At 38.6% G+C, this 13,209-nt stretch overlaps 1 protein-coding gene across 2 annotated transcripts in view; it reads left to right on the top strand.

Annotated features, from left to right (window-relative positions):
- The window catches only part of SLC25A12 (solute carrier family 25 member 12), a 121,718-nt gene that overhangs the window by 80,320 nt on the left and 28,189 nt on the right, over nt 1-13,209 (top strand). For both annotated transcript variants that reach the window (XM_036746647.1, XM_036746649.1), the window contains 2 exons: nt 9,615-9,696; nt 10,995-11,153. In XM_036746647.1, coding sequence (XP_036602542.1) covers nt 9,615-9,696; nt 10,995-11,153 — 241 coding nt within the window. The remainder of the gene's footprint in view (nt 1-9,614; nt 9,697-10,994; nt 11,154-13,209) is intronic.

The following is a 13,209-nucleotide window of genomic DNA, read 5'->3' as shown; positions in this document are numbered from 1 at the left end:
TTTATTTTAATTTTTTTCAATTATAAGAAAAAATCTACCTTCTCTCCCTCCTATTCCTCCCTGATGAGGAAAAAAATAAAGGAAAAACCCCCTTTTAACAAAATATGCATAGCCCTGCAAAACAAATGTCTGTATTGTTCATATTCAGAAGAGTATTTGTCTCGATCCGCATCCTGAGTCCATCACTTCTTTGCCAGGAGGTGGTTAGTATGCTTCATCCTGAGTGCTCTGGAATTGTGATGGCTCTTTGCTTTGATCAGACTTCTTAAGTCTTTCAAAGTTGTCTTTACAATACTATTATTATTGTATAAATTGTCTTGGTTCTCATTTCACTTTATAACTGTTCATACAAGTCTTTCTATGTTTCTCTGATGTGTGCCCCTTCATTGTTTCCTACAGCACTATAGTATCCCATCACATTCCTCTCTGCATAGAGCTACAATTGGATATTCTTCTTTGCCAAACTCATGCTTTCCTTATTCTATGTAGGATGTAAACTGTGCATAATAATTTTGTGAGTTGTGGCCAAAAGCTTCCATTACCTCAGTTGTGAGCCTCTCTGAGCTTACCTAGACAATCTCCAGGCCCATACCAGAAACCTCTCCACCTTGGCAAGACCTGCCAGAACTTGTATTTTACTGGCATAGATTTTGTGTACCCAAGGTCACCAGTAGACCATGACAATCTTTTCTGATCTAATAGCTCTTTCCCTACTACCTATAAACATGCCAAAGCCACTTCATCCTTAAAAAACACTCACTTGCTCCTACAACCCTTCCAGCCCTCAAACTCTATCTTCTTCCTGTTCACAGACAGATTTCTAGAAAAAGCTGTCTCCACTCTGTCTCTACTTCCTCTTCTTTTACTTCTGAATCCCTTGTGGTCCAACTTTCAGCCTCACCATTTGACTGAAGTTGCTTTCTCTAAAGTCACCATTGATCTTTTGATTGCTAGATTCTATGGCTTTTTTTCTCAGTCTTTATTCTTCCTGACCCCTCTGCAGCATTACACTATTGACCACTATCTTTCTTTTGGGTAATCTCTCAACATATTTCTAATCTGACACCTCTCCTCTCATATAGCCACCATCCTAATTTTGGGTCTAAATCATTCCTTGCCTGAAATTAGTTTAGTAGTCTTATCTCTGGTCAAACCTCTACATAGCTATTGAGGTAATATTCCTCAAGCATAGGTCTGACCACGTAACTTCCCTTGTCAAGAAGCTGCTCTTCCTCCCCTCTTGACTAAGATAAAATACAAACTCCTCAGTTTGCCACTTAAAACCTTTCACAAAAGGCTCTATCTCTCTTTACAAAACATATCTCTTCTCCCATAGAAACATTTATTAGTGGAATCCCCTTCCACCACCAAAGCTAGGTCTTCTTCCTTTCCATCCCCCTTTCAATCCTTTTCCTCACTCCTCATCACCCACTTCTTCCTGAGACCACAGGAGTCACCTTCCCTTCTCTGCTAGCCTTTGCTTTGGCCTGGGCAAATCCCCATTCCACTCGATTTCTCTTATTCCCTCTTCCATCTTATGTACCCTCACATGTTGTAATGTAGTCCCACAAAAAAACATTGATTCACCTATAGTCAAGATGTTGCCAGATTCTGTCCCTAATGCCTCGGGCCTTCTTCTTCACTTTTACCTCCATCTGACTTCCACCGTCATCCCTGTCTCCTTGTGTACATCTAGAAAGAAGTCTCTTAATGTCTTTCTGCTTTCATTCTGTTGCTATTACTGTCCTTCGTTGCTGCATTTATTCATCCCTCCTGTATTTCTGTTGTCTGGGGTATTTAAGAAGCAAATAATCTCTTCAGTTATGGTTTTTATTGTAAGAATGTTCCTAATACTTCTCTGTTATGAAATGTCCATCTTTTTTCATTTATGGTTAAGCTCAGATTTTCTGGGAAGGTCGTACTGGGCTATATTCAGAGCTCCATGTTCTTTGGGATACATTATTCCATTCCCTTGTGCATTTTCTAGGGGGTGCAGAATAGTCTTGCATTATTTGAATTTCTTTTTTTTTTCTTAACTTCTGGAGGCGATCTGTGAATTCTTTCAATTGGTATTTCATTTTACGTGTTCAGAATTTCTGGGCAGTTCTCTTGTATTATTTGTTGTGTTATGGTATTTATATTTTTGTCTTGTTTTCTTCTGGGAGACCTATGATTCTTAGGTGTCTCTACACAGCGTGTCTTCAAGATCAGTAGGTTTTGCTTGTATAATAAGCATATTTCCCTTTTATTGTTATTGAGGTTTGGGTTTTTTTTTTCTTCTCCCTTGCTCTTTACTTCTGTGTGGTTGCATTCCCAATCCATTGTTCTCTCTTTTGTTTCTTTGGTGAGACTTGCCATCACAGATTCAAGTTTTTCTCTTCTGCCATTAATTTTGTTTTCATAATTCTCATTTCTCTTTTGAACCACTCAAGAATAGCATATTGTGGTTCCATGGTCTCACATTCCATTGGGTATTGTTTTCCTTTATTTTGTAGTATTTATTCATAAATGCCCAAGTTTACTAGATCTGGAGGCCAAAATTCCTTCTTTTGTTAATGCTTTCCCTGTTGGTTTATCTGCTTATGTTTGAGGTCTTTGATTTTCTTCTACCTGAGATCTTTAGTGATTTCTGTCCCCCCTCACCCCCACTGATGCTCACTTTTTACTCCCTCCCCTCTGATTCTAGTTTCTTTGGGGGCTGGATCCAAAAGCATCTCAGTCTTTTCCTACACTGGGCAATTCATAGTTCCCCAGCCTAGGTTTCTGCTCCATGTGACTTTTGGAGGGACAGAACTGGCCCCAGCTGGTCTTGAGCCTTTCCCTCAGGCTTAATAGAGGCCAGACAGACCTCTTCCCCCTCAACACACACACACACACACACACACACACACACACACACACACACATATATATATATAGTGGCCTCACACAGTCCTTTCCCTACCTCCCTACCCCACCCCCAGTGACCCATTCCAGTGTTCTGTCACACTCTCTCTATTCCTCTATTCTTTACCCCTTCATTGGCAGTTCAGAGTGTTGCAGCACTGGTATTGTTTGTGTGGGGGGCGGGGGGGAGGTTCCTGTAGTTTGGGTTTCCAAAGCTCTAGGAAGAGGTGGAGAGTGTGGTGTGATGTTGAGCTCTATTTTGAGCTCATACATATGTCTTCCCTCTTTCCCTCTGTTCCTCTGCTCTCCTGTAGAGACCTTTGGAAGCACAGACCACTGCTTGCCATGGTACCGACTGTCCATTGCAGTTCTTTGTGGCCCTGGATCACGACCACAGGGCACCTACTGTGTGCCAGCCACTGTGTCTGCAGCCTGTTGCTGGGATCTTCAGGGCATTAGAAAGAGAAAGTAGGGACTGGGATGTGGAGCTTGTTTTTGTTGAAAACTCTTTTGTCAGATCCTTGGGTCACTTAGTGCAGCCTTATTCCTAGTAGTGTAGGAGGCAAGAGAGTGGAGCCAATGAGTCCAGAGTAGGTATTATTTCATGGTTGTTTTGTACTTAATCTTTTGGATTCCAAGAATCCTAGATCTTGGAGACAGCTAAGTTGCTCTATCTTTGGCAATTAATTTCTGTTTTGGAGAGGTTTGAGAGGTCATGGGGATCAGAGAAAATCTCAAATCCTCCATCTTGTTCTCCTCTCTCTGTATATTCTCTGGTTTGTTGCATAACTAAATCTCTCTTCCACACATGTTTCAGACAGAATGCTATGCTCCATATATGACATCCCATCTCTGTGCCTTTGTTTAGGCTCTTCTAGAAACTTCTGCCTTTCCTTTGCCTTCTATAATATCTAAAAGGTGCAGCTCAAGCACCTCCTCCTTTAAAATATTTTCCAGACCCTTTCACATGCTAGTACTCCCACTAAAATTACTTTGTGCTTTGAGGGTAGAGAGTTGTCCTTAGAAAGATCTGAGTTCAAGTTCTATCTCTGATACATACTGATTCTATGACCTTGGACTTAATCTTTCAGTGGGGCACAGTGGGAGTACTGGATTTGGAGTTAGGAAAATGAATCTTCCTGAGTTCAAATTCAGTCTCAGACACTTACTAGCTATGTGACACTGAGAAAGTCACTTAAGCCTGTTTGCCTCAGTTTCCTCATCTGTAAAATGAGCTGGAGAAGTAAATAACAAACCACTTCAGTATCTTTGCCAAGAAAACCCAAAGTGGAGACACAGAAAGCTGGACATGACTGAAAAATGACTGATCGAAGCTTCCAGGCAATTCTCTAAGATTAGTTGCTGATCTACATTGGTAGAAAGCAATTTCTTGCCTGTTGTTTCCTCTAGGGAAAGGAAGGAGCAGAAAATAGGCATGATTGAGCACCTACTACGTGCCAGGCACTGTACTAAGCATTTTTCAAACATCATTTCATTTGATCCCTGCAACAGCCCTGTAAGGTAGGGGCTCTTACCTACGTTTTACTGTTGAAGCAGCAAAGTTATATGGAAGTTGAGTGATTTGCCCAGCATCACGCAATTAGGGAATGGCTGAGGCCAGATTTACAGACTGAGGCCTGACTGCATGCCTAGCACTCTACCTACTGCACCACCCAGCTGACTACACCAATGAAATCACAGGTTTAAACAACAGCAGCAACAACAAAACAATGCTCAGCTCAGGGCTTGGCACATAGTAGGCACTTAAAATCGCTTGTTGAATGAATATTGAATGTATTAGTGAAAAGGAATTTGAATAGTACTTGAGTAGAAAAATTAAATTTCAGATGATATTGACAAACATTAAAATGTTGCTACTGGCACCAGCTGTTGGGGGGAAAATCCATCAAATAAAAAGGCAGAGATAAGACCCTCAGGTGATCACATTCAAATTGCTTATTAAAAAAAACAAAAGTAAATGTCTGGATCTTGAACTTACCAGTTAGTTGGTCAGTGCAGATCTGGAGATACTGTGACTTAATCAGGAACACAAAACAATAATCAACCAGATCCTTAGTCCCTAGGTCTCTTATCTTGTTGCTACTTACTTTTTTGCTTTTGAATTTGGAGTATGTCCTTCCTCTTTCATGTAGATGACTTGTGTAAAATTTCACACGCAATTTGGTTTTTTGAGGATTATTAGAAATTTATAGTCGTATGGAGGGCACCAACATCCTCTTAGCCACCCAGGTTTATAAACTTAGGGTCATTTTAAACTCATCCCTCTTCTTTATTCCTCCTGTGGCCAAGCTTCTCTTCTTTTTCTTTTTCCTGTCTGTCTCCTCTTCACTGATAGGATCACCGTGCTAGGGATGTGGCTACTTATTGATCTCCTTGCCTTTAGTCTGTTTGCTGTCAAATTATTTTTCTGCACAGTAGGCAGTATAATCATCCTAAAAGAGCTGGTCTCACTATGTCAGCCCCCTGTTAAAAAAAATCTTCAGTAATATTCCATTGCCTCTAGGCTGAAATACTCCAGAGCCTTACATGTGAGAGCCTTCGCAATCTGGTTCCAACCTACCTTTCAAGATATACAGCTACCCCTTGCTTCATATTACTCACCTCCAAGCACTCTGTGTTCCAGCCAAACCGGAATGAATACTGGCTGTTTCCTGACTACCAACATTCCACCCCTTGCCCCTTTGTGTTCTTTGCCCAGGCTGACCTAGAATCCATTCCCTCTTTCATTCCATCTCTTAGAATCCTTGTCTTCCTTCATCGCTCAGTGCAGGTGTCTGCCTCTGGGAGGCCTTCTCTGATCTCACCACTTGTTGCCACCCTTTTCCCTCTGTGTGTTACTTTGTATCCCCCAAGAGTGCTGGAGGGGAGGGACTATTTTAGTCTTTGTAACTATAATACTTAAGTGCTTAGCACAGAGCCTTGCAGAAAGTAGGTACTAAGTGCATATACTTTTTGAATTAAATTTACATTTTCAATAGCTTCCTTTGAGATATGGCAGATCTTGCCTTGCTATGCCTGGAGCATGTTGTAATAGTTTGATGGAAATCTTTTGTGGACAAGACTGACCCCTTGGCATATGATAGCCATATGACACTAGGCTTTCATCAGTAGTAATAGAATGACTCAAATCCTTATAGCATTCTAAGGATTTTATAAAGCATTTTTACTGTACATAATTGTACTTTGAAAAGTAGTTCCCACAGAGAGTTGACCTCAGAGTTAGGACGACTTGGATTCAAGTCCAGCCTTTACCACATACTGGCTCTGTGACCTTGGACACATCACTTAAAACTCTTAGGGCCCCAGGCAATTCTTTCAAGTTATAAATTGTCATGAAGGTAGTTATCTGCATTTTAGAGATAATTTCTCATTGATAAGCTTCCTATACCAATGAAATCAGAAGTCTGGTTTTTAAAAAATGTGCTTTGAGGACCAGGTGACAATAGCATTTTAAACACTGCTTCCAGGGGGTAGCTAGGTGGTGCAGTGAATAGAGCCACTGGTCCTAGAGTCAGGAGTTCAAATGTGGCCACAGATACTTACTAGTTGTGTGACCCTGGGCAAGTCACTTAATCCCAATTGCCTCCAAAAATTTAAAAAAAAAATTGCTTCCACCATATATATTTCTGAACTATAAATGTGACCTGTACCCTCTTGCATTAACACTTCACTTATCCAGAAATCACATTCCTGGCAGCCTTAAGCATTTCAGAGAGAATCAAAAAATAAGAAAGGTCTCCAAACTGTAGAAACAGATATATTGAAGTACATTTTACTCCACAAGCCTATTTACTGTTTATTGACTCTTCGTTTACACATATGTCTAACTTCTTAAGTCCCAGCTGACTTGAAACAGGAAATTGATAATGATAACAACAGTAATAATGATGAGGATGATAATCACAATAATAGCAGGTAATCAATAATAAATAAAATATATTTAAAAAATAAAAATAGGTAATAGTAACAATCAATATCTATCCAGTGCTTTAAAGACCACAAAGCTCTTTTCACATAGTGTTCCATTAGTGCCTCATAGCAGTTGGGGGAGGTAGGGTCTGTCATTATTAGTCCCATTTTACAGGTGAGAAAACTGAGATGCAGAGAGTTTAAGTGACAACCATTTGATCACATAACTAGTACCTACCAGAGGCAGGATTTGATTCCAGGTCTTCTTAACTTTATCCGCAATGTTGTGCTGCAAAGGCAGCTAAGTGGCACCAGAGTGCACAGAGCTCTGGACCAGCAATTGGGGAAGATCTAAATTCAAATCCAGCCTCAGAGACTTCCTAACTGTGTAACTCTAGGCAAGTCACTTAACCCCTGTCTGCCTCAGTTTCCTCAACTGTAAAATGGAGGTGGTAGCAATAGCATTTATCTCCCGTGCTTGCTATGAGGATCAAATGATGTAATACTTGTACAATGCTTAACACAATGCCTGACATATAGGAAGAGCTAAATAAATGCTAAGTATCACCATCAGCCTTATTATTAATTATTATTATTACAAATCAATGAAGGCAGAGTTAGAAACAGTGGTGTGGAAGAAAGTTTTTGCATCAAACATCACCAGTTTTTTCTCATATCCCAATTATATAGGAAATTGACAATTTCTGATGCCAAGCACCAGTCCCCTATAGGTAACTGGTTAAAGGATGTGTTTAAACAGTTTTCAGGAGAGCTGCAGCATGCTCCAAATCACTAATATTAAGGAAAATGTACATTAAAACAACTCTACAGTTTCCCCTCATACCATGCAAATTGGCAAAGATGACAAAAGATGGGAAGAGTCCATGTTGGAAGGCTGTATGGGCATGCTGATACACTGTTGGTGTGGCTCTTAAGTGATTCGGCTATTGTTTGTCTCAGGTTGGAATTATGAAAGAAAATAGCTAAATTGTTCACATTCTTACTCCTGGGCATGCATCTCAAGAAAGTTGACTGAACTAAGGACTAATGTATATATCAAAATACTCATAGTAACACTCTTTGTGGCAGCAAGACTGAAAACAAAATAGGTTTCCATTGATTGAAGAATGGCCAAACAAAACCAAAAAACATAAAACCTGATATTTGAATGTGATAGAGTAGAATTGTGCAGTGAAATGTGATGAGGAATTCAAAGAAATGTGGGAAGATTATAAGAATGGAGGTCTCATGAAGTAAGCAGGGCCCAGGGAGCAATATACATAGACGATGATGATGAAAACGAGATGAACTTATTATTAAAAGGAAGTTGGATACTGAGTAATGAAAAAACTAATAATGGTCCTGGAGATCTCATGAAATGTATTTCCTGCTTCATGGCAGAAGGTTGGAGGGGAACTACCAGGACAGAATATTGACTACAGTGTCAGATTGTCTTAGATGGTTTTCTTATTTGGTATTTATCACAAGGATGATATCTATTTGGAGGGGCATCAGTGAAGTTCATTAAAAAAAATATGTATATATCTCTGTATGTGTGTATATATATATATATACATTATATATTGTTAAGATATGAACTTCTTTTCCAAATTCCAGAATGCCAAATTAGGGGTAAACGCCTAAAAATGAAATAGTTTTAGGACAAATGGAAGTTTTATTTCATACTAAATTGGATCATACACTTATAAAACTTGTTAGTTCATGAGGTGGCACAAGCTACAAATGTAAATTAGATTCAAAAAGGGTTTTTTGAATTCATCATGTATAAAGTTAGAGTGGGTATTTTTTTTTAATTTTAATTTTATTTTTAAAATTTACATGCATTTATGACAATTGAGGAAAAAAAAAAGAAAAGCGAAACTCTTATAATGAGTATGTATAGCCAAGCCCAATAAGTTCCTACACTGGCCGTATCTTAAAATAATTCACAGTAGGTAATTAAGGGAATTTCCAGATGTTGGAAAATCCAACCTTTTAAGAATCCCAGAAAATGTTCCTTGGGGCGCCAAGTCATGTGCTACATTATAGTGCTTAGCAGTGCATAAGATACCTCAGTAGACCAGTTTCTTATATTTTATACTTTTTCAAAAAAGTTTTTTCATTTTTATTATCTTCCAGAACGTGTAGCTGATCTAGCATGAAATTTCTTGTATTCTAATGCTTACTGAAAGTGGGCTTTCAAGAGACATAGGCAATAAATACAGAACCTAGACAATTATATACTATAATGCCAACCCAGTATAGTTACTAGTCAAAATGATGCCCAATGCAATTTTTGGGGGTAATTTGTTCAAGAAACTGGGAAAAGAATAGTTTTTTTTAAAAGAAAGGTTTCTATTTTAAATTGCCTAAAATATTTTTAAAATTTTTATTCCTAAAATACCAAGCTTCAGTTATTGGGAAACTTCATTTATATGGATTTTTTTCTTCTATAAGATTAGGATAAATGAAGCATTACTGTTTTTAAAATAATGAAAATATAAGAAGTCAGAAATTAAGTTAAAAAATAACAAAATTACTTGGTTTTCAACACAAGCAAACTGGTGTATTATGAAAGAACCTGAAAGATAAACATTTAAAATGTACAATGTTATATCAACATGAAAAAAATGGGGAGGGGTATTTGTTTCAGAAGCGAAGGGATAGGACTTATCAAATACCTTGCTCACAGGCCCTTTTTCTTCTGATTTTATAAAAGCTGCCTCATAGCTGCTTTTATTTCTCACATGCTTTTCTAAATTTTTTACATTTTTTTTCTCTCCCCCTTTTCCCAACAGCAATCTCCTGGGTTAGGCAGGTCTGTCTGGCTCCAGATCGCTGAGTCTGCTTACAGATTCACTTTGGGTTCAATTGCTGGAGGTGAGTGACGTGCTGTTTCAAGCCTGGGTTAATGTAACATTATCTCCTCAGAGCAGGGCAGATCACCAAAGGTGCAGTTCATTGTTCCGGCAGGCAAAGGCGGAAGGCTCTCTGAAATGCCCTTTATTTTTACCGATGATCAGAGGAATTGACCTAGCACTGCTCTGGCATTTCTGGCTCCAAAAAGTCTTCAGGCCAAAACCTTGGTAATGACCTGGAGCTCGCAGATACAGTGCCCTTTTCACATGAATGATACAAGGTGGGGCCCATACCAAGCATGGGAGCTCAGAACTAAGAGAGAAATATCAAAGATTGAGAGACATGTCCTACAAGCTGCAGGAAATACAACCTCTCTTTCTAAAACTGTTTTTCCCCCTTTCTCCACTTTGGTTTGGACTGTAGTTTATTTAATAAAAGAACATCTCTGCTGATTTCTGAGTTAGTTTTTTTTTAATTAAATGTTCATCACACAGAAGGTCAAATAATCTGAGGAAATTTAGTTAAGAGGAGGCAGCAAGAATAATTAAAATATTTGTGTATGTATATGTTTTTCTCTCCTCAAAACATACTTGCAGGGATGACTGATTTTCCTGTCCCTGTTTTCAAACAGATGATTCTGAGTATGGTTTTCACCTGCCACCCAATAATCTAAAATATAATACTGTAAGTTAAAGTAAGATGAGTTGATAGGACTCAGATATGCCCTTGTTCTCATGTAAGTCTGTTGCATATGCAGAGAGCAAGGTTTTAACCTTTCTTTTCTCTTTTTTCTTTGATGTTGTTTTCTTGATATGGAATTCCACTTGCTAGCCCTTTTTCCTGTGGCTGCAGCTAAGTGTAGCCTGTGCTGAAATGCTTCAGTAAATTAAATTTAAAGAATTATAGCAGTATATGTGTAATAATTTTTAAAAGGCAAAATCAATATGGTGTTTAAGTGCCTTGCAAAGATTGAAGGAAAAAGTGAAATGTTATAAATAGCAGTCTTATTGTTACAGGAAACTTAGTGTTGCTTATCTGATGCTGATTGATAATCCGTCCCTTAAATTAAATACCTAAAATATCGAAGAGCATTCTTGGCAATTATCCCCTGAAGAAGCTTGTATAGAACTTGTATTTATGGATCCCAAAGGTAGCCTGTCATCCTTCGGCTGCGTCTAGCAGGAGGAAAGTATCGTGTTCTCTGCAAGAACAAATATTGCGGAGACTTTTCTGGTCTTTTGGCGATTGGATTTATTTTCATCTTCTCCTCTCCATTTAGTTGTGCTGTTCCTTAAGTCTAAAAATTGTTCTATTTGTAGCTGTGGGAGCCACTGCAGTATATCCCATAGACCTGGTAAAGACACGTATGCAAAATCAGCGTGGGACTGGCTCTGTCGTGGGGGAGCTGATGTATAAAAACAGCTTTGACTGTTTTAAGAAAGTCTTACGTTATGAAGGCTTCTTTGGACTCTATAGAGGTAAGTAAATGAATTTTAGCTACTCAAGTCAAATGATTGTAAAATCACTAACAGCAGCAGCAGCATTTCACATCCTGGAAACCAATGAATGCCTAGTTCAACCTAAGCAGACTATTCCTGTTTCTTTTTCCTTCAGTCTCTTTCTGTGTATGTGTGTGTGTGTGTTAAGAGCCAAAAATTATAATAATAGCTAACATTAATATAGTGCCTACTATGTGCCAGACACTGTGCTAAGTACTTTTATCAATATTATCTCATTTGATCCTCACAACAACTCTAGGAGGTAGGTGCTGTTATTATCCCCATTTTGCAGTTGCTTTTTTCTTTTTGTTCCACCTCTCTCTTTCTTCCTGGCTGCTAGCAACGTTAGCCAGGGAATGAAAGCTTCATTTTTTTTTCTTCATGCTATTTATTTCTCTTGAACTTGTAATCATACATTTGTAATAACGTAGGTCTGGGGGATACCACAAATCTTAAAAAGGCCCATATATCTACAGGTGAGAGATAAAGAAAAGCATTTTTTTAACAGATATTTTCTTAAAGAATTAGAGAAAGGAAAAATACATTGCATTTTTGCATCATAGAAGTTAAATTCCTTGAAACTAAATTTATCCATTAGTCTCCTGTTTCCATCCACCATTTTGTGTTTTTGGAGAGATATTTTTTCTCTATCTTAAGGGAGACATTTATATATTCTATTCAATCTGTCATCTGAGGTTTAAACAACCCCTTTGGCTCCAAGTATTGTGTCTTCTTTTTTTCCCTCCTGGGACTCCATTTTGATTTTATTTTATTTTCCACTGCTTTCTAAGATTGGGAAAGTTGGAACATGAGATCCTGTCGGTGGGGAGGCATCAGAGCAAACCACAGGTGAACAGAATCAAAGCTGGGAGATTTTATTTTTCAAGGGAAACTTTCCCTCAGGTCCAGACTGTAGTCCTGACTGAGTTCAGCACTCTCAGCATCAGAAGCAGCAGTCCAGCCTGCATTCATTTTCCTTGGCTCTGCAGGAACTTGTTTCTCTTTTGGAGTGAGAATGACTTTCATGTAAATGTTTTCGCATTAGAATTTTGTGTTTCCTTCTGGAGGGAGATTAATTTTATAATCCCCTTGGGCGCCACTTGGGATTCTTTGAAAACATTCTCTGCCTGCTCAGGTCCTGGGTATTTAGATGGTTTACAGTACTTGTTTGTTTGCAGAAACATTCTAGTCAATCCCTAGCTTATTATTTGAGTGCCCTGTTGAACTGCTCTCACAGAAAAGATGCTCTGGGCCTTATTTGTGGTTTATGCTTAAACACGTGAAGAAAAAAATGTTCTTGTTGAAGTTTGGCATGGTGAAAAGAGCCTTGGGTTTTGGAGTCCAAAGACTTGAGGCCTACATAAAAGATGTAGCTCAAACAAATTTGTATTGGAAGAAGAGAATGGTCATTGTTAGCTATGATTACAAGTTAAGAGAAAAGCCTATCTTTCAGAAATAGGATGATATGTCATGCCTTCCTAACTCAGAAGAGCCAAGCTGACTCTCCTTCCTATAAGGTCCAGAACCCTGGGCTTTTTAAGTGTTTACCTTTATAGACAGTGAGTCCCCAGTATTTAGCCATCAAGAAAATGGTGGCAGTATGTTATAGGTTTCTGTGTGTGTGTGTGTGTGTGTGTGTGTGTGCGCGCGCGTGTGATTTCCCTTAGGTGTTTTCCTAATGATAACTTGTCCTCTTTCCTTTCCCACTACCTTCTTTACCCTTTTCATATTTAATATCTGCCTTCCTCTACCGTGATAAGCTTTAAAATTGCAGATAAGAATAAGAGACTATGCTGAAGTCTGTCAAATATATATATCTAGCCCTGATCTCTCACCTGGACATTAGCTCCATATCACCAGTTCTTTCATTGACAAAGCTTCTTGGATGCCCCATAATTATCTTAAACTCAACATGTCCAATTTAAAATCTATTCTCTTTCCTCTTAAACCTGCCCTTCCTTCAACATTCCCTTTTTCTATTCAAGTCACCACTCTCCTTAGAGTTATCCAGGTTGGTAACCTCACAATCCTCCTC

The sequence above is a fragment of the Trichosurus vulpecula genome, chromosome 2 (assembly GCF_011100635.1).
Source record: "Trichosurus vulpecula isolate mTriVul1 chromosome 2, mTriVul1.pri, whole genome shotgun sequence".
Lineage (NCBI taxonomy): Eukaryota > Metazoa > Chordata > Mammalia > Diprotodontia > Phalangeridae > Trichosurus > Trichosurus vulpecula.
The sequence above is the reverse complement of the archived record's forward strand: the minus strand, read 5'-3'. Positions and strand labels throughout refer to the sequence as shown.